Raw genomic sequence first — 26,920 nt, 5'->3', positions numbered from 1 at the left:
GAATTCTGCCTGTTGTGTCTCAAAAACAAAAAAAAATTGTAATAAATACAATAAAAATTTGAGCAGAAATATTATACAAAGGGTCAATGAATTTACATTTCTGTATAACCTGATGAAAAGTTTAAAAATACTCCTGTAAACCCTCATATTGTCTACCCATATAAATTTGTGATTTGCCTTCCTTCCTAAGGCTGCTGTGAGTTGGTTTCAAAGTATACTGGTATCTTGTCTATTTTAATAAGGATGTTGCCTTATTATATTCTCAATATAATTTCACTGAAGTAGAAACCTAGAGAGTCTATTTTATGCCAGGTTCTTATATTTGCCAAAAAGAAAGATCGCTATCAAGTAATTTAGTTGCCATTATTGAGTCCCAACTCAATTGAGCTAAATTTTAGAAAGCTCTTTTTCTTCTAGAAGACTTGCGTGTGTAATTGTCAGACTTTAATTTATGAGGCTTGTTATTGTGCAAGTGTTTAATTGAGTTAGTGGTTATATCTGACTCATAAACCCATAAAACCCTGCAGTGTTAAGACTAATTAGCTACTGCACCTGCCCTCCAATTAATTAATATTCTTCTTTACTAACAATCAGCACTGGAGTCATTAGAAGTTGCCTAACCACTCAGTTGTCTGAAGAAGACGCTTTCACACTTTTGAATCTTAATCCAGAATGAGAAATACATTTCCCTACTGGAGGGTACCATGACCAAACAGTCATATGAACATTAAGTAGAAATAAAAAAATGATCAGACATGCTAGACACAGAGGGGACCACTTATACTAGCAACCCGAGTGGTAAAGGAGGGGGATGTGGGATGCAAGCTGGGAACAGGGGTGGAGGGAGGACAGCATTGGTGGTGAGAATGCTCCTGATTCAATGTCACTATGTATCTAAAAAATTATTGTAAAATATTTGTAACCCACTTTGGTCAAAATAAAAAAAACTTGGAAAAAATAAGAAATACATTTCCCAGGTAAACCCAGGACACATACAACGCACATATCCAATATGCATATTCACACACACTCACACATATACTCACATACATGTGCCTTGCACTGTGTATGACAGACTCTGATATGTTTTACATTTCTCATTTTGTTCAGTTACATTCTTTAAATAATTTTTATTTTGACCAAAGTGGATTACAAATCACTCACAGTAGTATTTCAGGTATATAGTGACATTGAATCAGGGGCATTCCCACCACCAGTGTTGTCCTCCCTCCACCCTTGTTTCCAGTATGCCACCCATATCACCCCTCCTTTGCCCCCCCACCCCCCGGGCTGCTAGTATAAGTGGTCCCCTCTGTGTCTAGCTTGTTGTAGATTGGGTATCAATTCTGTTGTACTTGGTTTTGGATTTGGTGTTCAAGTCTGATCATTTTTTATTTCTACTCAATGTTCATAGAACTGTTTGGTCTTGGTGCCCTCCATTATTTCCCCCTCAGTTTGTGAGGCAGAACAAGATGGTTCAAGTTATATGGTTTTGTTTGAAGGTAAGGAAAAAAAAAAAGAAAAAAAAAAGGGGGGGGGCAAAATTCAAATAAGCAAAAAATAGGAGGAGTCCTTCTAGAGACTATAAAAATCAGTTTAAGAAAAGAAAGGGAAAAAGGAAGGAAAACCTAAAAATAATACAAAAAAATCAAACCCCAAACAAAACAAACAAAAACAAGCAAATAAACAAAAAACCTAAAAAGCACCACAGCAATAAAGACAACAACCAAACACTAACCACAGTCTTGAAATAAAGATGAATCAAAGCACAATGGAAAAAAAGGGAAAGAAAAGAAAAGAACAATAAAAAGCAACAACAATTACAAAATTTTTTTTAAATTTAATTTGTGCTATTTTTTGCATCATTTTGTTCAAGAAAAAAAGAGTTGGAGCCTGAGAGATAGGACAGTGGTAGGGAGTTTGCCTTGCATGCAGCTGATCCAGGATGGTCTGGGATTTAATTCCCTGCATCCCATATGGTCCACTGAACCATCCAGGAGTGATTTCTGAGCACAGATCCAGGAGTAACTCCTGAGTTCTATCGGGTGTGCCCCCACAAAAAAGAACAAAAGAGTTTTTGATTACTATTAATGGTCTATGGCACTTTCCAAAATTCAGGCTAAAGAAAGCTTATATACTGAAAAGAAAATTTAAAGGAATGAGTAAAAAAGGCTTCTTTTATCAAAATGTGGACTCACTTGTTTCCTTCTCCATTATACACCCATTTGGTACTGCCAATTCCTTCATAGTTTGAAGCCCAGTAATAAATACAAGCATTAATGTGTAGAGTAAACAGCAAGTATCCAGTTGTTCGAATGACTCTGTCAAGGAAAGTAAATGCAAAGTAAGACTCTCTTCGTTTCTGGAATACAACTTAGCTTAACATGTTTATTCCCTTCCAATCTCTACTGAACTTCCTTGTTTAAAATGGGTGAGCTGCTAACTTTCATAGTACAGGATGAAGTGATGGTGTCATTGCTGATTTTCTGACTGCTGTGAATTGACTGGGACTGACAGGGTGTAAAAAAAAAAAGTCTTCCTCTTCTCTTACAGAAGTAGAAGTCAACTTCCTGAAACATATGCCTTGAGGGGTCACATCTTCACTCTGAGACTCATAATATATGTCAGACTGATTGAATTGGATATCTCTGAAAAGCCTAGGGGATTTTATGCTACGATTAACTGTGACTAGCAATCTCTGTAAGTGAAGTTCAGAATAAAAATTGAATGAAATTCAGATTAGCCTAATTGTCATTTTAAAAAGAAAAAGCAATAATTTCTATACTTGTTCTGACTAGAAAGGTAATGTTTCCTATTATTTCAATTTTTTGGGATCCATTATTTTAATGTCATTTTTTGGACAACCAGATATGATTTCCTTCCTTCCTTCCTTTTCCTCCCTCCCTCCCTCCCTCCTCCCTCCCTTCCTCCCTCTCTCCTCCCTCCCTCCCTTCCTCCCTCCCTCCCTCCCTGCCTCCCTCCCTCCCTGCCTCCCTCCCTCCCTCCCTCCCTGCCTGCCTCCCTCCCTCCCTCCCTGCCTCCCTCCCTCCCTCCCTGCCTCCCTCCCTCCCTCCCTCCCTCCCTCCCTCCTTCCTTCCTTCTTCCTTCCATCCTTCCTTCCTTCCTTCCTTCCTTCCTTCCTTCCTATCCTTCCTTCCTTCCTTCCTCCTCCTCCCTCCCTCCCTCCCTCCCTCCCTTCTTCCTTCCTTCCTTCCTTCCTTCCTTCCTTCCTTCCTTCTTCCTTCCTTCCTTCCTTCCTGCCTCCCTCCCTCCCTCCTCCTCCCTGCCTCCCTCCCTCCCTCCCTCCCTGCCTCCCTCCCTCCCTACCTGCCTCCCTCCCTCCCTCCCTCCCTCCCTCCCTTCTCCCTTCCTCCCTCCCGCCTTCCTTCCTTCCTTCTTCCTTCCTTCCTTCCTTCCATTCCTTCCTTCCTTCCTTCCTTCCTTCCTTCCTTCCTTCCTTCCTTCCTTCCTTCCTTCCTTCCTTCCTTCCTTCCTTTCCTCCTTTTTTCTTCAGGGGTTACTCCTGGCTCTACTTTCTGAAATCCCTCCTGGTGGGCTTGGGGTCCATATGGGATGCTGGGATTCTAATCTGGGTCAGCTTCTTGCAAGGCAAATGCCCTACCCATATTGTGCTTTCTCTTTGGCCCCATTTATACTTTTCTAACCCCAAAATACTCACATCAGTTTAGAAGATAACTCAGGATTTATATAACCCTTAAATTGAAAATTATTTCTTATTTTTAATATGGAGTTCATATTCTTCCCCAGTGTTCCCTAAAATGTTGTATCATTTCTTTCTCTCCCACCCCTGACACACACTGAATTATACTTTACCTGTAAATATATGCCTTTTCCATTATAGACTCTAGGTGATGATTAAATTCAAAAAATGAAGTGTACTGTGCAGAAAATAAAGCAAAGAAATCCAAAAGTATGTTAGTTTTAAATCAACCCATTTAATAATACTATATAAATATATTTTCTTTTTTACTGAGAGTAATTCTATTCATATATCATTTAAAAAAACTAGGACTTGTATAGTTATGTAGCAGCCCTTAACTAGGGCAGTATATTTCAGCTTGGTGACAAACTTTCTTGTTTTATTAGATGTCTCCCTTCTAGTTCTAGTCTTGTTTGTATTGTTTGTCAAAAATCAAGCTTAAGAACACTCTTTTTTTTTTTTTTTTGGTTTTTGGGCCACACCCGGCGGTGCTCAGGGGTTACTCCTGACTGTCTGCTCAGAAATAGCTCCTGGCATGCACAGGGGACCATATGGGACACCGGGATTCGAACCAACCACCTTAGGTCCTGGATCGGCTGCTTGCAAGGCAAACACCACTGTGCTATCTCTCCGGGCCCAAGAACACTCTTTTTAAGGCATAAAACAGAATCCATTTTGAAATAAAAATGAGACACATCCTAAGCACAAGTAAAAATGTGGTATTATAGTATAATACAGTGTATCCATAAATAAAAATTAAATTGTTACTCATCTCTAAAATTATTATTGGTTTTGGACCACACCTGAATGTGCTCAGGTCTTACTTTTGACTCTATCCAGAGAACACTTGTGGTGGTGCTTGGGAGACCAGATGTGATAACAAGGAATGAATCTGTATTGTTCTTTTTTATTTTTTATATATTTTACTTAATCACCTTGATTGCACACATGATTGTGTTTGGGTTTCAGTCATGTAAAGAACACCACCCATCACCGGTGCAATGTTCCTATCACCAATGTCCCAAATCTCCCTTTGAATCTGTATTGTTCACATGAAAGGCAAGCACCTTAATTTCTGTACTATCTTTTCAGCTCGTAGAATTACTTTTAAGCAAACAAATTAAGTGGGTAATTATTTCAGCAGAATTTTACGTCCTGCAAATATTAGCAGTGACTAGGTATACTTCATGGTATTCAAGAATAAAATTAATTAGGATACAATTCAAAGATTCAGTTTGTTACTTTAATACATCTGATCCAACTAGAGTTTCTATTTGACTAGAAATAATCCAGTAATTTGTTTTCCCAGAACTTTTACATAGGAAATACTCCTACACAATGAATTAACTTGAATATTTTAAAGTAATATTAATTTGTAATTATTTGTCATGCTTTATAAATTTGCTCCAAAGTATGCTTTAAATTTAGCTTAACTGCAAACACCATACTTTGTAATGTTCCTGTCATGGAAGCAGACAGAGCTGAGTGTTGGGGGTGTGTAGTATGATGGAGTATGAGAACACAGGTGATAGGAATTAATACTGGTGGTGGGATTGGTATAAAATATTATGTGCGGATTGGTATAAAATATGTGCCTAATATTCAACTATCAGTAGCTTTTATTCTTACCAAATAAAAAATTAAAAAATTTAAGTAGAAACATTTTGATTTTAATGTTTTATGTCATTTAGAGACAGATATATTTATCCTAGCATTAAAATGCATCAGCTTTGAATTGATTGAATGATTATGAGAGTATGAAAAGGTATGTACTGACTTTCAGAATCTTCTAGTTAAAAAACAACACCAACACCATATTACCAAATATAGAAGACTTGATTATCTTAAGAATATGGAGATAAATTGTAATGAGTTTGTATTTTATAAGCTTTACTATTTGTTTTTATTTTAATTTTTTAAGTTTAGTCACTGTGGTTTACAATCTGTTAATGGTAAATCCTACGAAAGGGCGTATACATAACACATACCAGCACCATACATCATCGTTCCAATATGGAGTCCCCACTAATATCCTAGTCCCTGCTTTTACTTTTCCTGCAAAAGTTTTTATTGAAGGCCAGTTCTCAGCATATTGTCTTGAAGCACTAATATCTCACATACTAAAGATATTAAAAAGCATCATCTCATCTTTTCTTATAACCTAGTATTATTTCATTGTGTTTATGTAAGTCTCTTTGTTCCTCTGTTCTTGGACACTTGGATTGGTTTTCTAGATTTTGGTTGATAAACATTAACACAACTCTCATTTTTTTTTTGAATAGGATTCTTTAAAAATACCCAGAGACAATATAGATGGGGTCTGGAAAGATGAGCCCATGATATCATGCACACCATAAAGAGTGGTGAACACATTAGAGATTTCTGCATTGACAAATACTAACTAAAAGATATGAGACAGAGAAATAGAATGCCTGTCCTGAAGACAGGCTTGGGGTGGGGAAAAGGGAAATGGGGAAAACTGGTGCTGGCAATGTCACATTGGTGAAGGGTGGTGTACAGATGACTTAAACCCTAGTATGAGCATTATTGTAACCATGGCGCTTGTATAAAGAAATTATTTTCAAAAAACCCATATTTTTAAGGAAATTTTACATTAGTGGAGGAATTTTACACTGGTTGGTGTGGAACACAGATTGGCAGAAATAAAAGTATTATTAGCAACTATGCAGTGGTCCTCAAACATTTTGTTTTGTTTTGTTTTTGGGCCACACCCGGCGATGCTCAGGGGTTACTCCTGGCTCTCTGCTCAGAAATCACTCCTGGCAGGCACGGGGGGACCATATGAGATGCTGGAATTCGAACCACCATTGGTCCTGGGTCCTCAAACTTTTTAAACGGGGCCAGTTCATTGTCCCTCAGACTCTTGGAGGGCTGGACTGTAGTAAAAACAAAAACTGTGAACAAATTCCTATGAAGACTGCATATATCTTATTTTGAAGTGAAGAAACAAAATGAGAAGAAATACAGTATGTGGCCCGCGGGCCGTAGTTTGAGGATCACTAAACATGGTCTTTAAATAAAAATTTAAATAATAAATAAATACATCATTTATTTACTTATTTAAAATTTTAAATTAAAACTAAACTAAAAATATATTTGCATTAAAAATGAAAATAGTTTGGTAGTTGACCTGTTGAAGGGAAAATTTATGAAGACTTAGCCCTGGTGAAGTTACTTTGGGTTACTTTATTCTACATTTCATTTTAGAAGATCAGTGATAAATTCATAGTGTCATGAATAATATGAAATTTTATTAATTTTAAATTGGTTTTCAATTTTGTAGCATGACCTAACATCTCTGATGATTGCTGCAAATGAAAACAAACCACAAATAGTATATTTTTAAATAAACAAGGGAGAAAATGTACATATACTGGATAAAAGGGAAGGTATGGCATTTGTTATTTCTTATTTAAATAAAGATAATGTTTTACTGCAGTGTTAATACTCCTACAAATTAAAAAGATTCAATATATTTTTAATATGTGGTGAAATATATGTGCAGATGAATGATAACCATAAAATTAGTAATTGAGATTTGGTGTAAGAAGAACAGGAATAATACAACTATAAAATGGATTGATGCCATTAGCATCAATGAAATAATCTAATCATTTGTTGACTGTTCTGGTGTTTCATAATTCAATTAATCTTTCAAAATACATGTTTGATGTTAGTTTATGAGACACATCTGAAGCTATTCATTTCTTCTTTTTTATATAATATCTTTATTTAAGCACCATGATTACAAACATGTTTGTAGTTGATTTCAGTCATAAAAGGAACACCTCCCAATACCAATGCAACATTCCCATCACCTGAGACCCCCATTTCCCTTCTCCCCCACACCTTGCCTGTATTCGAGACAGGCATTCTAATTCTCTCACTCACTCCCATTGTCATGGTAGTTGTTAGTGTTATTTCTCTAAATGCACTAACCACTCTTTGTGGTGAGTGAAGCTACTCATTTCTTTTGGCATTTATTTAACCTCTACTTTTTTTGGTTAAAAGATGCATGTGGCATTTAATAATAAGTTAATTTTGACATTTGTTTTTAACTCTGTGCCTTCATTTACTTTCTTTGTTATGAGGTTTACCCCTTACCTATTTTATTATCAATGCATAGTGTGTACCCATTAGTGCTTTTTATGTCATTTCTAGTTTATTTTTATGGTTTTAGTTGTTATATGTTTTAAATGTAGTAACTATATGTTTTCACAAATAGCAAGGAAATAGCTTTAATAAAATTAATTTTAATTTAAGTGAAGAGAATATATATAATATGCAGGTGATAAATATAAAGTTGAACTTCATTTTTACTTTTCTTTTTTTTTTTTTTTTTTTTTTTTTAATTTTTTTTTTATTTAAACACCTTGATTACATACATGATTGTGTTTGGGTTTCAGTCATAAAAGGAACTCCACCCATCACCAGTGCAACATTCCCATCACCCAAGTCCCAAATCACCCTCCTCCCCACCCAACCCCCGCCTGTACCCTAAACAGGCTCTACATTTCCCTCATACATTCTCAATATTAGGACAGTTCAAAATGTAGTTATTTCTCTAACTAAACTCATCACTCTTTGTGGTGAGCTTCCTGAGGTGAGCTGGAACTTCCAGCTCTTTTCTCTTTTGTGTCTGAAAATTATTATTACAAGGGTGTCTTTCATTTTTCTTAAAACCCATAGATGAGTGAGACCATTCTGCGTTTTTCTCTCTCTCTCTGACTTATTTCACTCAGCATAATAGATTCCATGTACATCCATGTATAGGAAAATTTCATGACTTCATCTCTCCTGACAGCTGCATAATATTCCATTGTGTATATGTACCACAGTTTCTTTAGCCATTCATCTGTTGAAGGGCATCTTGGTTGTTTCCAGAGTCTTGCTATGGTAAATAGAGCTGCAATGAATATAGGTGTAAGGAAGGGGTTTTTGTATTGTATTTTTGTGTTCCTAGGGTATATTCCTAGGAGTGGTATAGCTGGATCGTATGGGAGCTCGATTTCCAGTTTTTGGAGGAATCTCCATATCGCTTTCCATAAAGGTTGAACTAGACAGCATTCCCACCAGCAGTGGATAAGAGTTCCTTTCTCTCCACATCCCCGCCAACACTGTTTATTCTCATTCTTTGTGATGTGTGCCATTCTCTGGGGTGTGAGGTGGTATCTCATCGTTGTTTTGATTTGCATCTCCCTGATGATTAGTGATGTGGAACATTTTTTCATGTGTCTTTTGGCCATGCGTATTTCTTCTTTGTCAAAGTGTCTGTTCATTTCTTCTCCCCATTTTTTGATGGGGTTAGATGTTTTTTTCTTGTAAAGTTCTGTCAGTGCCTTGTATATTTTGGAGATTAGCCCCTTATCTGATGGGTATTGGGTGAATAGTTTCTCCCACTCAGTGGGTGGCTCTTGTATCCTGGGCACTATTTCCTTTGAGGTGCAGAAGCTTCTCAGCTTAATATATTCCCATCTGTTAATCTCTGCTTTCACTTGCTTGGAGAGTGCAGTTTCCTCCTTGAAGATGCCTGTAATGTCCTGTAGTGTTTTGCCTATGTGCTGTTCTATATATCTTATGGTTTTGGGGCTGATATCGAGGTCTTTAATCCATTTGGATTTTACCTTTGTACATGATGTTAGCTGGGGGTCTAAGTTTAATTTTTTGCAAGTGGCTATCCAATTGTGCCAACACCACTTGTTGAAGAGGCTTTCCCTGCTCCATTTAGGATTTCCTGCTCCTTTATCAAAAATTAGATGGTTGTATCTCTGGGGAACATTTTCTGAGTATTCAAGCCTATTCCACTGATCTGAGGACCTATCCTTATTCCAATACCATGCTGTTTTGATAACTGTTGCTTTGTAGTACAGTTTAAAGTTGGGAAAAGTAATTCCTCCCATATTCTTTTTCCCAATGATTGCTTTAGCTATTCGAGGGTGTTTATTGTTCCAAATGAATTTCAAAAGTGTCTGATCCACTTCTTTGAAGAATGTCATGGGTATCTTTAGAGGGATGGCATTAAATCTGTATAATGCCTTGGGGAGTATTGACATTTTGATGATGTTAATCCTGCCAATCCATGAGCAGGGTATGTGTTTCCATTTCCGTGTGTCCTCTCTTATTTCTTGGAGCAGAGTTTTATAGTTTTCTTTGTATAGGTCCTTCACATATTTAGTCAAGTTGATTCCAAGATATTTGAGTTTGTGTGGTACTATTGTGAATGGGGTTGTTTTCTTAATGTCCATTTCTTCTTTATTACTGTTGGTGTATAGAAAGGCCATTGATTTTTGTGTGTTAATTTTGTAGCCTGCCACCTTGCTATATGAGTCTATTGTTTCTAGAAGCTTTTTGATAGAGTCTTTAGGGTTTTCTAAGTAGAGTATCATGTCATCTGCAAACAGTGAGAGCTTGACTTCTTCCTTTCCTATCTGGATTCCCTTGATATCCTTTTCTTGCCTAATCGCTATAGCAAGTAATTCCAGTGCTATGTTGAATAGGAGTGGTGAGAGAGGACAGCCTTGTCTTGTGCCAGAATTTAGAGGGAAGGCTTTCAGTTTTTCTCCATTGAGGATAATATTTGCCACTGGCTTGTGGTAGATGGCCTTCACTATATTGAGAAAGGTTCCCTCCATTCCCATCTTGCTGAGAGTTTTGATCAAGAATGGGTGTTGGACCTTATCAAATGCTTTCTCTGCATCTATTGATATGATCATGTGGTTTTTATTTTTCTTGTTATTGATGTTGTGTATTATGTTGATAGATTTACGGATGTTAAACCAGCCTTGCATTCCTGGGATGAAACCTACTTGATCGTAGTGGATGATCTTCTTAATGAGGCATTGAATCCTATTTGCCAGGATTTTGTTGAGGATCTTTGCATCTGCATTCATCAGTGATATTGGTCTGTAATTTTCTTTTTTGGTAGCGTCTCTGTCTGGTTTAGGTATCAAGGTGATGTTGGCTTCATAAAAGCTATTTGGAAGTGTTTCTGTTTGTTCAATTTCATGAAAGAGTCTTGCCAAGATTGGCAGTAGTTCCTCTTGGAAAGTTTGATAGAATTCATTAGTGAATCCATCTGGACCTGGGCTTTTGTTTTTCGGCAGACATTTGATTACTGTTTTAATTTCATCAATGGTGATGGGGGTGTTTAGATATGCTACATCCTCTTCCTTCAACCGTGGAAGATTATAAGAGTCCAAGAATTTATCCATTTCTTCCAGGTTCTCATTTTTAGTGGCGTAGAGTTTTTCAAAGTAGTTTCTGATTACCCTTTGAATCTCTGTCATATCAGTAGTGATCTCTCCTTTTTCATTCCTGATACGAGTTATCAAGTTTCTCTCTCTCTCGTTCTTTGTTAGGTTTGCCAGTGGTCTATCAATCTTGTTTATTTTTTCAAAGAACCAACTTCTGCTTTCGTTGATCTTTCGGATTGTTTTTTGAGTTTCCACTTCGTTGATTTCTGCTCTCAGCTTTGTTATTTCCTTCTGTCTTCCTGTTCTTGGGTCCTTTTGTTGAGCATTTTCTAGTTCTATTAGCTGTGTCATTAAGCTACTCAGGTAAGCTCCTTCTTCCTTCCTGATGTGTGCTTGCAAAGCTATAAATTTTCCTCTCAGTACTGCTTTTGCTGTGTCCCATAAGTTCTGAGAGTTTGTGTCTTTATTGTCATTTGTTTCCAGGAACCTTTTTATTTCCTCCTTGATTTCATCTCGGACCCACTGGTTATTGAGCATGAGGCTGTTTAACTTCCAGGTGTTAAAGTGTTTCTTCTGAGTCCCTTTGGAGTTCACAAATAATTTCAGAGCCTTGTGGTCAGCGAAGGTAGTCTGCAAAATTTCTATCCTCTTGATCTTATGGAGGTATGTTTTATGTGCCAGCATGTAGTCTATCCTGGAGAATGTCCCATGTACATTGGAGAAGAATGTGTATCCAGGTTTCTGGGGATGGAGTGTCCTATATATATCCACTAGGCCTCTTTCTTCCATTTCTCTCCTCAGGTCTAGTATATTCTTGTTGGGTTTCAGTCTGGTTGACCTGTCCAGTGTTGACAAAGCCGTGTTTAGGTCCCCCACAATTATTGTGTTGTTGTTGATATTATTTTTCAGATTTGTCAGCAGTTGTATTAAATATTTTGCTGGCCCCTCATTCGGTGCATATATGTTTAGGAGAGTGAATTCTTCCTGCTCTACGTACCCCTTGATTAATATAAAATGTCCATCTTTGTCCCTTACAACCTTCCTGAGTATAAAGTTTGCATTATCTGATATTAGTATGGCCACTCCAGCTTTTTTATGGGTGTTGTTTGCTTGGATAACTTTTCTCCAGCCTTTTATTTTGAGTCTATGTTTGTTCTGACTATTCAGGTGCGTTTCTTGTAGGCAGCAGAAGGTTGGATTGAGTTTTTTGATCCATTTAGCCACTCTGTGTCTCTTAACTGGTGCATTTAGTCCATTGACGTTGAGAGAAAGAATTGTCCTGGGATTTAACGCCATCTTTATTTCAAAATTTGGTGTGTCTTTTGGGTAGTCTTGTCTTAGATTAGGTCTTTCAGTTTTTCTCTTAAGACTGGTTTTGTGTCTGTGAAGTTTCTGAGCTGTTTTTTGTCTGTGAAACCATGTATTCTTCCATCAAACCGGAAAGTGAGTTTTGCTGGGTATAGTATTCTGGGTGAAGCATTCATTTCATTCAGTCTTGTCACAATATCCCACCACTGCTTTCTGGCATTGAGCGTTTCTGGTGACAGGTCTGCTGTAAATCTCAGGGAAGCTTGCTTGAACATGATTTCCCCTTTTGATCTTGCTGTTTTCAGAATTCTGTCTCTATCTGTGGGATTTGTCATTGTGACTAGGATGTGTCTTGGGGTGGTTTTTCTGGGGTCTCTTTTGGTTGGTACTCTTCGGGCATGCAGGATTTGATCACATATATTCTTTAGCTCTGGAAGTTTCTCTTTAATGATATTCTTGACCATTGATTCTTCCTGGAAATTTTCTTCCTGGGTCTCTGGGACTCCAATGATTCTTAAGTTGTTTCTGTTGATCTTATCATAGACTTCTATTTTCGTCTGTTCCCATTCTTTGACTAATTTTTCCATTGTCTGCTCATTTGCTTTAAGTTTTTTTTCCAATCTCTCCTGCTGTATGGAATTGTTATGTATCTCATCTTCCACAGCACCAAGTCTATTCTCAGCTTCTGATACCCTGTCCCAGAGCTTATCCATTTTGTCATTCACTTCGTTTACTGAGTTTTTCAGGCCTGTTAGTTGACATGTTATTTCAGTTTGGAGTTTTGTCATTTCTGCCTTCATATTTTCTTGGTTCTTATTAGTGTTCTGTTCAACTCGATCCATGGTTTCTTGGAGTCTGTTGAGCACCTTCCATATTGCTAGTCTAAAGTCCTTATCTGAGAGGTTGATTAGTTGTTCAGTCATTATCTGGTCCTCAGAATTGTCATCTTCATTCTCTATGTCTGATGCTGGCCTGCGCTGTTTCCCCATTGTCACATTTGTATTGTGGGTTTTTCTACGTGTTGTAGTGGTATTCATTGTCTATATGATGTAGGCAGCACACTCCTCTGGCTCCTCCCTTTCTGGATGGGCTGACTTGCCTCTAAGGGAGGGGAGTCCTCCGTGGATGAAGCCTCACACTGGGTCAAATCTTAGGCCCGAGCATGTAACAGAGAAGACAGTCCAGAGAGAAATGTTTGCTTCTGTGATATAGCGCCGTTCTTAGTGTGATTTTTCCTTCTTGTTGCAATGGAGTTCTTTCCTTAGAAAGAGTGCACGGCCGCGTAGCGAAGCGGAGCGGCCGTGCTCCTCTGAGCCTCTTTTTGCCCCACTCGCAAGAGTTTCACGCAAGAGGACAGTAGACAGACATAGACAGGTCACACTCACAGTCTTTCACAGCTGAGCCCCACTGGGCCGGTGTACTTTCGCGGATTTTCCCCGCCTGGTGTCACACACAGGGAGCCAGCTTTTGCAAAGGATAGCCGTTTTTATGCTCTGAAGTCCCTCCCTGAAAATGGCGTCTGGGCGAGCGAGGTTTCTGGAGGCTCTTTTTGCCCCACTCGCAAGAGTTTCACGCAAGAGGACAGTAGACAGACATAGACAGGTCACACTCACAGTCTTTCACAGCTGAGCCCCACTGGGCCGGTGTACTTTCGCGGATTTTCCCCGCCTGGTGTCACACACAGGGAGCCAGCTTTTGCAAAGGATAGCCGGTTTTTATGCTCTGAAGTCCCTCCCTGAAAATGGCGTCTGGGCGAGCGAGGTTTCTGGAGGCTCTTTTTGCCCCACTCGCAAGAGTTTCACGCAAGAGGACAGTAGACAGACATAGACAGGTCACACTCACAGTCTTTCACAGCTGAGCCCCACTGGGCCGGTGTACTTTCGCGGATTTTCCCCGCCTGGTGTCACACACAGGGAGCCAGCTTTTGCAAAGGATAGCCGGTTTTTATGCTCTGAAGTCCCTCCATGAAAATGGCGTCTGGGCGAGCGAGGTTTCTGGAGGCTCTTTTTTCTCATTTTTACTTTTCTTATGATAGTTCTGTCATTTTAGAAAATTGTCAGAGACCAATATGGAATTCAGCAGGACAAACCAGTCTTGTGTGGCCAGAATACATAATCTAAGGCATTGGCTAGCCTCAAAGCCCAAAGAAATATCACAGTTTCCTATCAGGCATACATTCCAGAAAGCTTGTAACATCCTTGATACTTCACTAACCCTGAGGTGTTCCTGTGCTCCTTATGTAAAGATGGCATGTAAAGATTACCCGTAAAATGACTTCTGTAATGCGGGCTGTTTCATCCTGCTCTCTCTCTCCACCCCCTGTAAAATTGTGCTTAAAAAGAGTCTGTACCAATCAATAAACCGGGGCCTTGACAAGCCTCATGTTGCTTGGCCCCCTTCTTTCTCCCCATTCTCTTTTCAGGCTTGGACCCCTCTATACCCACGAAATAACGTGTTCTGCAGGCCAGGACAAGTGGCACCCCAATGTGGACATAGAGTATGGACCCCCCCCAGTCGGACAGAACCGGATGAACCTTGAGGGCCTGATCGTAAGACGCCAGTCCAACCCCATCAGGATAGGTAGGAAAATCTGCGCAAAACCCTAGCAGGGGGGTGCGAAATAGTTTGTGCACATTTACATTTCCGTCCCATCAGAATGGGTCAACATTTGTCTAAAGAGACTGCCTTTGTCAAGAAACTGAAGGCATCTCTCAGGGAAAGAAGTGTTAGGGCTTAGAAAAAGGAAATTTTTTTCTCTTTATTCATAACAAGTGCCCATACTGTATCATAACTGGCCTAGAAATTCATCCTTCAAAATGGCAAAAAGTGGGCTGAGAAATATTCTAATGAAGGAAGGCTAGAAGGATGTTACAAATACCATCTTTAGTGACCCCAAGAAACAACAACTTCTTTCTGTAGCTGAATTCTGCTCACACCCTTTGTCTCCCACTGCCTCTTGAGCTGCCTCTAGGGCAAGCTCTGAGACCTCCCTTCACTCCCATCCCAAATGTGATCATTCCTGTCGTACAAGTCCTTCGCCTTCTATTGCAGATGATCTCTCCCGCCTAAACGTCTTTACCCCACTCTGTCTTTTCCCCCTGAGGAGCCCCTTGATCCAAGGGATACCCAAACCTTGGAGAACGAGACTGCCCATTATCATGACTGTCACCGTCTGCTTCAAGTGGCTGCATCATTACAGCCTCCTCCATCTCCTCCTATTCAGGATTTTTGTGCCCCAACCTTCCTTGATCCACCCAGGCCGGCAGGAAGGAGGCTGAAAGAGGGGCCCAGGGCTGGGCCGAGAAAATGTCCCATTTTTCCACACTTAAAACTTTCTTTGTTTGCTCCTTGATTAAAGGCAGCCATGGTGGCCAAGTGAACCATCTGAGAGAGGCTATAGAAAAGGAATTACTTGGCCAAATTGAGGATCTTAAACGAGTTTTGAGCCTTCAAGAACAGGTTGCTTCCCTTAATTTGCAAGTTTCTGCCCTTCAGGCTTTCCCCTGCCCTCCTAAATCTAAAGTTGTCTGTCCTATGCCCATCTGATCCCAAGGGCCAGTCCCCCGTCTTGAGAATCCATTAGAGGCCGGACATGCCGACCCAGGGTCGCATTACCAGAGGAAGAGGCTGATGAGGGTGAGGCAGAAACTGCTGTGCCCAGTGAGCCGGAGAATTAGAGACTATCAGCAGCTAAGCCATAAAACCTTGCGAGATCTGCACATTGCTGTTAAAACTTATGGGCCTAATGCACCCTTTACTCAGTACATTCTCGATGTCCTTTCAGCTGGGGGGCTGTTGCTCCCATGTGAATGGATTAAAGTTACCCATGCTGTCCTCACCACAGCTCAATATTTTGCTTGTCAGGCCGACTTCCTGGAGCATTGCCAAAGCATCGCTACCAAAAACCCAGGGCCTCAGGGCACCCCCTGGACTTATGAACAACTAACTGGACAATGTCGCTTCTCTTCCAAGGATATGCAGAAGAGTGTGTCCACGGGGTGTTAGCCCAAACCATCACTGCAGCCCTGGGGGCCTGGAGGGCAATCCCCTTTAAAGGGTTGGCTGTAACCCCCATCACCCAAATTGTGCAAAGTGCTCAAGAGGATTATAGTGAGTTTATTAATCGCCTGCTGGAAGCAGCTGAAAAAGCCTTGGGGGAAGATAATTGATAATAAGGATAAGAACTTAAATGAAATGATCCAAATGTGTAGTGAGGCTGATCCCTTTGCGTTTCTCAGATGGTTCACTTGGCCACCATGGCTGCCTTTAATCAAGCAGCCAACAAAAAAAGTTTTAAGTGTGGAAAAATGGGACATTTTCTCGGGCCAGCCCTGGGCCCCTCTTTCAGCCTCCTTCCTGCCGCCTCGGGAACAGCCAGCTCAGGCCCTGCTACTTCTGCTTGATACCTTCACACCAGCCATAAACCAACCCCTTGGCCTCTCAAAGTCAGGTTCCTCTGACATCTATTGGGTTAGAAAAAGAATCAGCAACTCTGCTTATGTGGAATTTATAATAAGCATTATTGTCAGATTTGTTTGTGAGTTAAATTATGCTGCATGAGTATGCCTTTTCTAAAAGCATTTGTGTAATTAAGCTTTGTGCTTTGGGTGGTGTAAAGTAATTATTAAAATATTGGAAATTAGAAAAGCTTCTAAATTCAGGTCTGTAAGGGTTAAAAAATTCTCTAGGGAGAAAGAGCAACAGGGAGATAAGGGCACTAAGCTTTTTTTGTTTATGCCTCAGGAATTTTAGAGCAAGATAACAACTCTATCACTTGTAAAAAAAAAACCTTTGGTGTTTTAAAATTCGAATGGACACAAAAATGTTAAAAATTGAATCTTTTATATTTCTATTAGAAAATTATATTGATCTTAAAAGTATATGAAAAACGTGTGCTTAGCCTTTTTAAAATAATATTGTTAATTAATATTATAAAAGTAACTAAATTTTATAAGGAGGTTGACAACAAGTATCAAATATAATTTTGGTCTTAAGCTCTAGGTGTGGAAATGCATCAAGTCTCTTTAACTATCTTTTATAATGATCTAAACATTTTGTTAATTTGGTATATAATATTTTTACAAATTATTCACTTGAAGTCTTCAAAGTAGGAACAGTTGTTTGTTTCTTAAAGTCAGTTTTTCATACCTTTAATAGTCATAGTTTATGCTCTTTTGTTTAATCATTGAAATTTTAACACTTTATTGCAGCTGTCTTACTGTTCTACTGTGAAACTAATTTAAAGGAAACCTGTTTATTTACAGCAGATGATATTGTACTTCAGAGTGGAGACTCCTCCTACGGTGCTCATTAACCATTTTACTTAAATTTTTTTTTAACTGCTTACTAACCATTTTACTTAATGTTTTAAATTTTAAATTAGGACAGTTTTAAAAATGTTTTGTGCTAAATCTAAACCTTAAAGCTTTTGTTTTCAGCAAAGCTCCACTCCATCTACATTAAGTACTTCTAAAAGCTGAAAAAGTTTTTCTACAAAAATTTTTTTCTTACAAACATGCTGGCTAAATATTTAAAAGAACTTGTTCAATTTTATCCGGGTCAATTTTTCTAATATACGTTTTGGATGGATCCTTTTGTCTGTTCATGTGTGTGTTGTACTGAATGAAAGTGACCACAAATGTGAAAAGTTGTGTTTAGTGTTGTTTTGTTTTGTCTGTTTATTTGGTATCTCTACATTTCATGATAAAATACAATTTTCAAAGCCTTATCCATTTTTAATATTTCAATTAATTTTTTCACAACTTGGCCAGTCTGGTCACTTAGCAGCTGACAGACTGTGGCATCCTGCAACTAAGATCATGTGTTTAAAATTATGTGTTAAGCTGGCTTTGTCCTTCTGGGAACATGGCAGAGGGTGTAGGGGATCGTAAACCCCAGATTTCTCAATGGCCATTGGGGATAAATTTTCCCTGGAGAATTTCTGGACTTTGCAATCACCCAGATTTCCTGCCATGTGTTAGTTAAGGCCAGAAAAATATGGACATGTGGCTAGAGAGAGAAACATCAAGGTTTAAAAAAATAACTAAGAAGTTTAAGAAGAATCATTAAGGTTCAGTTTAAAAGTTTTTGAAAAATTGGAGATTGTTAATCATAAAATTCTTTGAAGTCTAAAGTCTGACAGAAGTCAGTAAGCATTTCCCTGGTATTTGGAAATAATTTGTGTAATGTAAATTGCTAGTGTCTTCTGCCTGTAAACCGAGGCCAGAAGACTAAGTAAACTCCTATTTCTTATATGAAGAATTAAATTTATGGAAAATTTTATTGTAAAAAAAATCCAAGTAACCATTTTGCCTCCTGCCAAGCCATTTTATTATAGACCTCCTGCAGTCATGCTTTTATTTACCTCAAAAAAGCCCGTCACCTCTGCCTTACCCATCCATCATTCCAGTCCTTCAACCCACCATTCCTGACGGACCTGTTTCTGACTGACTCTAAGAGGAATGCTAGATTTGCTACTCTGCCCAGCAGCCCTTGAAGGAATTGCCACCTTCAGCATGGCCACTGCTACCAACAACCCTGCTGACCTCCATGGGGAGCTGAGTCGAATCAAGACATAACTTTAAGACAGGTCATGGGCATGGGACTTTGCTTACTCGAACCTCATATGAGCCCCCCTGTCCAACTTTGGACATTTGCAACCAAACCATTGTTGTTACCAACTCTTCCATCTTTATTTAGGCCCCCAACTTCACATATTTTGCTTGCTCCACTCCATATTGTTATTGAAATGTTTCTTGCTTATTGTGATTATTGTGTTTTAGTTTTGTTAATGCCTAGATTAACCATTAGATCTGTTGATGATTTGCTTTGGGATAAGATTACTATGTTCTATGTTTAGACATAAGTGTGAACCAATCACTGCTATTACTCTTGCTGTTGTTTTGGGTTTGAGTTTTGCTGGAGCAGGAACTGTTATTACTTCTTTCTTTCTGAAAGGGGGGAATTATGTACTGTCCTTAAGAAAGAGTGTTGCTTTTTTTAAAGATAAATTAGGATTGGTTAATGACACCATTAATAAGGTACAGCAAAGCCTAAAGGAAAGAGAAAGAAGCAAAGAGAACAAAGTGAGTCCTGGTACCAAAATTGGTTTTCCACCTCCCCATGGCTATCCACACTGTTGGATATCCACTCTGCTGGGACCTTTCATAGAATTTTTGTTGCTTATTTCTTTTAGCCCTTGGGCATTTTGTACATTAACAGATTTTGTTAAAACTCAGGTTGACTCTGCCACCAAAAAGACAATAGCTGTTCATTACCAACATCTGGAGGTATCAGAGCCTCTGGACGCTGACTTTATTGACCCTGCTTCTGTTGGGCTTTTAAGCCCTGAAGGACCACTTTCACAGGATGCCCTGCAGCTTGAAAAGCTAATCAGATCATTCTTGTGGTTCCAGCTGTGGAGCTGCCAAGGATGGGAATAGCTAGGTGCCAGGAGTCAGAGTCATACTCCCACATATAATTAATGATTGGGCAGAACAAAATTATTTCATTGTTTTGAGTGCTGACGCTGGGAGCCCACTGGGTAGCCTAAGACAGGCTCTCCACCCACCTTTTCTTTTACACACAGAATGGGGAAATGTCAGAGACCAATATGGAATTCAACAGGACAAACCAGTCTTGTGTGGCCAGAATACATAACCTAAAGCATTGACTAACCTCAGAGCCCAAAGAAGTATCACAGTTTCCTATCAGGCATACATTCCAGGAAACTTGTAATATCCTTGAAACTTCACTAACCCTGAGGTGTTCTTGTGCTCCTTATGTAAAGATGGCATGTAAAGATTACCCATAAAATGACTTCTGTAATGCGGGTTGTTTCATCCTGCTCTCTCTCTCCACCCCCTGTAAAATAGTGCTTAAAAAGAGCCTGTACCAATCAATAAGCCAGAGCCTTGACAAGCCTTGTGTTGCTTGGCCCTCATCTTTCTCCCCATTCTCTTTTCAGGCTGGGACCCCTTTATACCCACAAAATAACCTGTCCTGCAGGCCTGGACAGGAAATGACTTGCTGTCATAAGCTATGGTTTCTGTATGAAAATGTGTATTAATAAAATCAGTTGACTTAATAGAATTTATAATAGTGCTTTATATATTATGGGTATTACCCATCTACTAGGTCAGTGGGAAACAAATATTTTCTTCTAGTATGTGAGGTGTCTTTTTATTCTGGCCTTCACTTTATTGATGCTTTTTGTAGTTTCTAATTTTATATATTCATATATGTTTATTTTTACTTCTGTTTGCTTGGCCAATAAAATTTAAACAATTAAAAATTTCATTAGTTCAATATCATAAGTATCCTACTTATGTTTTCCTCAATATGATTTATGGATTTATAAACTTTTATTTTACTTTCACATTGTCAGTCTTTTAGACCTTCTGAAAGTTGTTATCTCTGAGAAGAGGTCTCATGAGACCACCTAGGCATTTTTGAGATTAAAATTTGAGGTGACTAATAACTTTAAACTTCAATCTAGATCTAGATTGTTTGGTCAAACTGAAGTCTCTAGAGTTCCATTAGAGGTCATTTTATAGCAGTGATCCTCAAACTATGGCCCACGGGCCACATATTGTATTTGTATCTGTTTCGTTTCTTCATTGCAAAATAAGATATATGCAGTGTGCATAAGAATTTGTTCATAAGTTTTGTTTTTACTATAGTCAGACCCTCCAATGGTCTGAGGGACAGTGAACTGACCCCCTGTTTATAAAGTTTGAGGATCCCTGTAAATTATAGCATATACAAAATTTTCTCTTCACTTTTACAAATTTGTGAGATATGTGCATTAAAATGTGTTTAACTAGCTTCCTATTAATTGACATTTCAATTCTAGCTAAGTATGTAAGTAATTTTGTTCTTCAAAATGTGTTTGCATTTTTCTAGCATTATGGAATTCTAGAGTAGTTAGAGGACTTCAAGTTTATTGAATTAAACATACTTTCTTTGCAACAGTCTAGGCATATTGTGATGATATAATACAGATAAAATAATAAAATTATAAGACATTAATTTTATTTATAATCATAAAACACACCGCAAACATGTTCTAAAGATTATTACTATGAAATACAGAATAAAATTATAGGATAAATAAATCACTCTTATTATAAATAAGAGTCACTTCAAAGAGCTTACTCTTATAAAGAAGTATAACTTCCATCAGTTAAAGAAATTATGTTTTTTATTTATTTAGTTTTTAAAATTGATGAGGGTAGAAAATGGAAGAAAGGTTAAAAAAAGATAAAAAATATAGGTGGTTGGGAATGTTGTATTGGTGACAGGGTACATTCTTTTTATGACTAAACCCTAATTACAATCATGTTTGTAATGAAGGTTTTTAAATAAAGATATTATTCAAAAATTTTAAATATACCTTAAATATTATACCTTTATGATATTTTAAATTAATCCCAGTTTTCCATTATTATAAACACATTGATTAATTAGGATATAGGCACATTTGTATTGACTGAAGCACTGAATACAATGACCAGGATAGGAATAAAAAACGTCCAAGAACAAACAAATAGATAAAGATAAAGAAGTTATGTTACATATATGCAAAGTGGAATACTCTGTAGCCACAAAAATATAAAATCATGCTGTTTGCTGCAACTTTGATGCATCTTGAGTGTTTCATATTGAGTAAATAAACCAGAGGAGAATGACCAGCACCAGATAATCTCACTCATCTGTGATGTTTAGACACAAAATATAGACTGATAACAAGACTGGCCAAGTATTATGTTCCAGATTAAGGAAGACTAGATGGATGGAAAGTGACTCAGGAGAATGGGTTGGGTTTTATGCACTCTGGAAGTGGTGAGGTAAGGTAACGGTGTACATCTAGTTTATAAGCGTCATCCCAAGATGGTCAGTCCAACCCACCCCCAGTGGCTGTTGTTTGGGCTAGAGAATAATAGAAAGACTGGGGAGAGGGGTAGGGAGAGAAAGAGCAGAGGCAGCCAGAATGGATGCAGAGGAGAGCGAGAAAGAGGCTGCTTAGCTTAGAAGCCATGTGGGAAATGCACATGGCAATTAGGGCCTTGTAATAAAGCTGGATTTCTCCTGAAGCTTCAACTCACTGCCTGTGAAATTATTTCTCTGCCATTACTGCTACAACCTACATAAGGGGCTGCAGGTACCACGTCAAATCAAGACAGGCCTCACCACAGCCATAAACTAGGACTTTATACTTAATAATTAATACAACCTATTATAAGCACATAAACTAAATTATAATACATTTAGAAATAAGACATGATTCTCTTACCTTTAGCATCCTGTTTGTCCTAAATATTGGATTAAGCCCAAAGAAGAGGTAGAAAACATCAAAAGGTACTATAGATGACACATCCAACTGTTGGAAGAACAAATTAAAAATTTATTATTGTTTATGTGATTTTTTTGGGACAGTGTATGTAAGAGTTGTATTAATATCAGTTCATCAGTCAACCTAGATAATTTATCATTCTTTGATTGTTATTTTCTAGAATTGTCTTTAAAACTACAAAACACTGTTTTGTAGTTTACTTCTAATGCATTTAATTTCTACCTTTACATATATAATTTTTTTCACAGGGACTATCTTCTGGCACTTTTTAATTTTGCTGTCATATTTACCTCAGAAAGGCATAAATTGTTAGTGTTAAAATAGATTTTAATTTTATTTTAAACATGAGATTCTTAGACTAAAATTTAAGCCTGTTTCTGATTTTATTAAAAACCATTATATATTCATTGTGCTGCATACTCTTATATTCAGTAAAACTTTCAAGTTCTCAGGATGATTATTCTGTTGGTGTTTCATCTAGGTTCTCTGTTATTTCTCCTATCTTTTTTTGGGCTATATTACTACCAATAGAGTTGTGAACTGTCAGGAAATTTTAAGGGATGGTCAGGCAAGAAAGAGGATAAAAATTAAATCAGTACCATTTACAATTTCTTATCAGCTCCAATAAGAGAAGGTATTGAAGGTATTGACACAGATAACATCAATTTTTAAATTTTTTAAAAAATTGCCACATTTAAAAATCATTTTATGTATTCTGCTTTTTATTACCTAGAAAAATGAAATCACATTTGTAAACTTTCCTAATTGAAATTCAAGTGTAAAATTACTCACTTATATTAACATTAGATAGTATTGAAAAATAGGCTGTATAAAAAGAATTTAAGATATCATAAGATAGGGTAAATTTTGAACTCTAGAGAACTTAAGAGATTGTCTTAAGTTCCTAGACACAATGGGGTAGTGTGTCATTATACCTCAAAAACCAGATTCTCAAAATCTATGTCAGTGAAAAAAAGTGGAATTTTTTTTTAGTAAACCAGATTGGATATTATCAATAAATTACTGTGTATAATATTGATTTAAGACATTCATCTTTTTATTATCAAACCTCTTCGATTTTACACTACAGACACTGAGCCTTAGAACAATTTGAGCAACTTGAGAGTGAAAAAAAGTGAAATTTACTAAAATAATCTCTTACTAGAATCAGACTAGAGCATGGAGCTATTTTTTTTCAAGATTTCTGGTTCATATAACAATAATTCCATTTTCTGTTTATGTAATTGTTCAACTCCTCACTTGATCTTTTTCAAGGCCATCCATCATGCTTCTATTAACATATGAGGAGAAATTTATGTACATAAAGATGATTTATTTCTTGGTGAATTGTAGAAAATTGAGTAAAATGCTGTGGAAATCTGACCTCTCTATAAAACCTGCTGAAGTCAACATAGGAGTAAAATATTGGCTTTGCCTACAAGAATTTAACAATCTAATAAAGGAATAGTCAAACACAAAAAATATAACTATGATGCATTGCAAGACATGCTAAGAAAATTTCAATGTAGTCACCCTACTAAATAAATGTAAACTTTTATGTTTAAGGAACAAAAGTTAAATGTATTTCTTTCAGAAATTGTACCTCTTTTTATGATCCTTAGAGAGGACATGTAAATTGCTTAAATATATTCATGTAAATTTATATATGTATGGACTTACATGAGTTTCTTATATATATGTATATTATATATATGCCCTTTGTTCAAGATCACCCTGATGGGTTATGGGTGATGGGGTTTAGGGAGTCATATGTGGTGCTAGAGACTGAAAACAGGTCAACTACATGCAAGGCAACAGTCTTATTTGCTGTAATATTTCTATGGCCCACTTGAATAAATTTTATTCAAATTATTGAAATTATAAATCACCTACCTGAAATTTTGTAGAGCTCCTGTAGTGCCTCTTTAGTTCATTTGAATCCACCTGTAATGTTTAGTCATTTTTTATTAATTTTAAACAATTTATTAATACTTTTATAAATTTAGAGTTAAAGTTATTTCTACTAGCAGTTCCCTCCAAATTCAGCTTTAACATAATCTCTATTCTCTCACATCTAAATAAAAATAAATAGCCTCCTTGATTTTTCAATTTGTTGTCATTGTCTTATTTGCCATACTAAGATTCTTATATTTATATTTCCTGAATATATATTTTACTCATGAAGGCATGGTAAATTTTATAAAAGTGTTTATAGTAGATATGTTGGGCTCATATGATGTTTTTTCCCTAGTGAACAAAATTGCTTTCTTAGAAACATATAGAGAGTGATGCAAGCTTAGATCAAATCATATACATTCTTTAGCAAAATTCAGACAGCTCCTTCAAAGCTTGTCTGTATTTTAAGTATAAAGAAGTTATGTCAAATTGTCATTCCTTCTTATTACCTTGGTAGTATATTTATTGATAGTTATCCCTATATTTTTAGGGTTGTCAATAATATTATGATTAAATAATTGTGAATGAAGCTAACACTTGCTAGATTAAAGGAAAATGTCATAGTGATTTTAAAATCCCTTTTAAAATCAGTAAAATAATTTAGTCATAATTGACTCTATAAGACTCCTATCATTACTTGTAACAATTATGCACTCATTTAAAAATGTCACCCTATTTATTCTCTCTTTTAAGCCTCATCATTTTGCAGGTGACATTTTTTTTTCAAGGATGCTTACTTTGGGAAGAATATGCTCAATGCACTTAAATCTTTTTATCCCAGTGGATAGTTTATGAAGAAGCTCTACCTAGGTATTATTATACTTACTTGTTATTTACTTTTTCTGATAAATAATTCATAGAATCCCAAAATTTCACCAAGAACTATTGCAAACAATACAATTTGAAAACTCTGCCATTCAGTTTAGTCAGCAAAGAAAATTTTGAATCAAGAGTACCATTATTCACTCTTTTAAATATTTCTTGAGTATGTTCTGAGCTCCTAGGTTAAATAGGAAAATCAAATATTATGCCTATTTTGAATAAATTTTCTTATTAGATAAGAAATATTTGTATATTAAAATAGACATGAAGAGAATTAAGTGTGAATATTCATCTATTAGATTCATTCAAGAACTAATTATATATCTTCTAGGTAGCATACCCTAGATTAACTGCATGGATTTTTTAGTTTAATTTTTATTATAGGTTTATAATAAAATATTAATATAAAGCAATTTATAGATGAATATGTTAGGGTTTAATCAAATCTAAGTTAATTTTTTTTTGGATCATGCTCTTAGTAAATTTCTGAGGAGGAATTTGACTCTAATCTATTTTTACTACATCATAATTTTTCTAATTATTCGTAATAAGCAATTAAATAACAGAAATATGAGTAAATGGTAAAGAGAAAAGAAACTTAATTTTCAGCTTATATACAAAGAAAGAAAGTGTCAAAAGAAGTTCACTGGTGGGCACAGTTATGAGATGACACTGAGTATTTCCATGACACTTTACCATGAAAGTTTAGCAAAGGCTGACTGATGTTAGAATATCAGATTTTACTAATCCTCACCATAATTTCAAGCCCATTACTATTGTCTATAAAGCCACTTGGAAAAATGGCTTTTAATTAGTCCTTGATTAGAATTTCTGTCCTCTGTGAGATACTATTTTTTTGAAGAAAGATATTGAAGTAAAAGGGGCTGTAAAAAAATATGCAAGCATTCCTCATTTTCTTCTTGGTAGCCTTTACTACTTCAATCTGTTTTCTGTTATTTTTTTTATTTTCTCTAAAGACCTCAGGGAGTTCATATTCCCATCTCCCAGTTCGGGAAGATTGCAACTTTAAATATTCAGAAAATGAGGAATGAATAAGTCACATGGTGATGTGAACTTATGAGAGCATAGTGAACCTTCAGGAAAGTCCTTCTTGGAATGTTTTCTTGCCCAAGTGTAATCAAGTTTCAAAGGCTAAAACTAGCTCCTCTAAATAAAAATACCCTATTAAAGTTCTTTAGAACAAATAAAGCAATTAATTCCTGCTCTGTACTTGTAACCAGTGATAATGCATGTTAAATAGAGCTTCCTGAATGAGTTTTTATTGGCTATTTTTCTTGATTTTAACACACCATTGTATGCGAAGGTCTCTTAGAAAATTGAAAATAAAAGTGTTGCCTTACTGATTTTGTCATTTTCCATTTGTTAAGTATTGATTACCCCCTTTTGCATCTAATGGAGGTTGAAATTAGTGCTTTTTTCTTGGGTATATGTTGTTTACTTCTTATTTATACACCATAATCATTATTCATCAGGCTACCGGTGAGCTCTGGGGATAGTGCTTATGAGTTAACTAATGCTTTGAAG

At 36.9% G+C, this 26,920-nt stretch overlaps 1 protein-coding gene across 1 annotated transcript in view; it reads right to left on the bottom strand.

The window, feature by feature from the left end:
- The window catches only part of CNGB3 (cyclic nucleotide gated channel subunit beta 3), a 152,201-nt gene that overhangs the window by 71,612 nt on the left and 53,669 nt on the right, over positions 1-26,920 (bottom strand). Inside the window, exons 8-11 of the mRNA XM_049782420.1 lie at positions 24,491-24,541; positions 22,538-22,624; positions 3,835-3,899; positions 2,199-2,321 (exon numbers count right to left, since the gene is read on the bottom strand). Coding sequence (XP_049638377.1) covers positions 2,199-2,321; positions 3,835-3,899; positions 22,538-22,624; positions 24,491-24,541 — 326 coding nt within the window. The remainder of the gene's footprint in view (positions 1-2,198; positions 2,322-3,834; positions 3,900-22,537; positions 22,625-24,490; positions 24,542-26,920) is intronic.

Source organism: Suncus etruscus, chromosome 10 (genome assembly GCF_024139225.1).
Source record: "Suncus etruscus isolate mSunEtr1 chromosome 10, mSunEtr1.pri.cur, whole genome shotgun sequence".
Classification (NCBI taxonomy): Eukaryota; Metazoa; Chordata; class Mammalia; order Eulipotyphla; family Soricidae; genus Suncus; species Suncus etruscus.
This window is presented reverse-complemented; position numbering and strand designations above follow the sequence as displayed.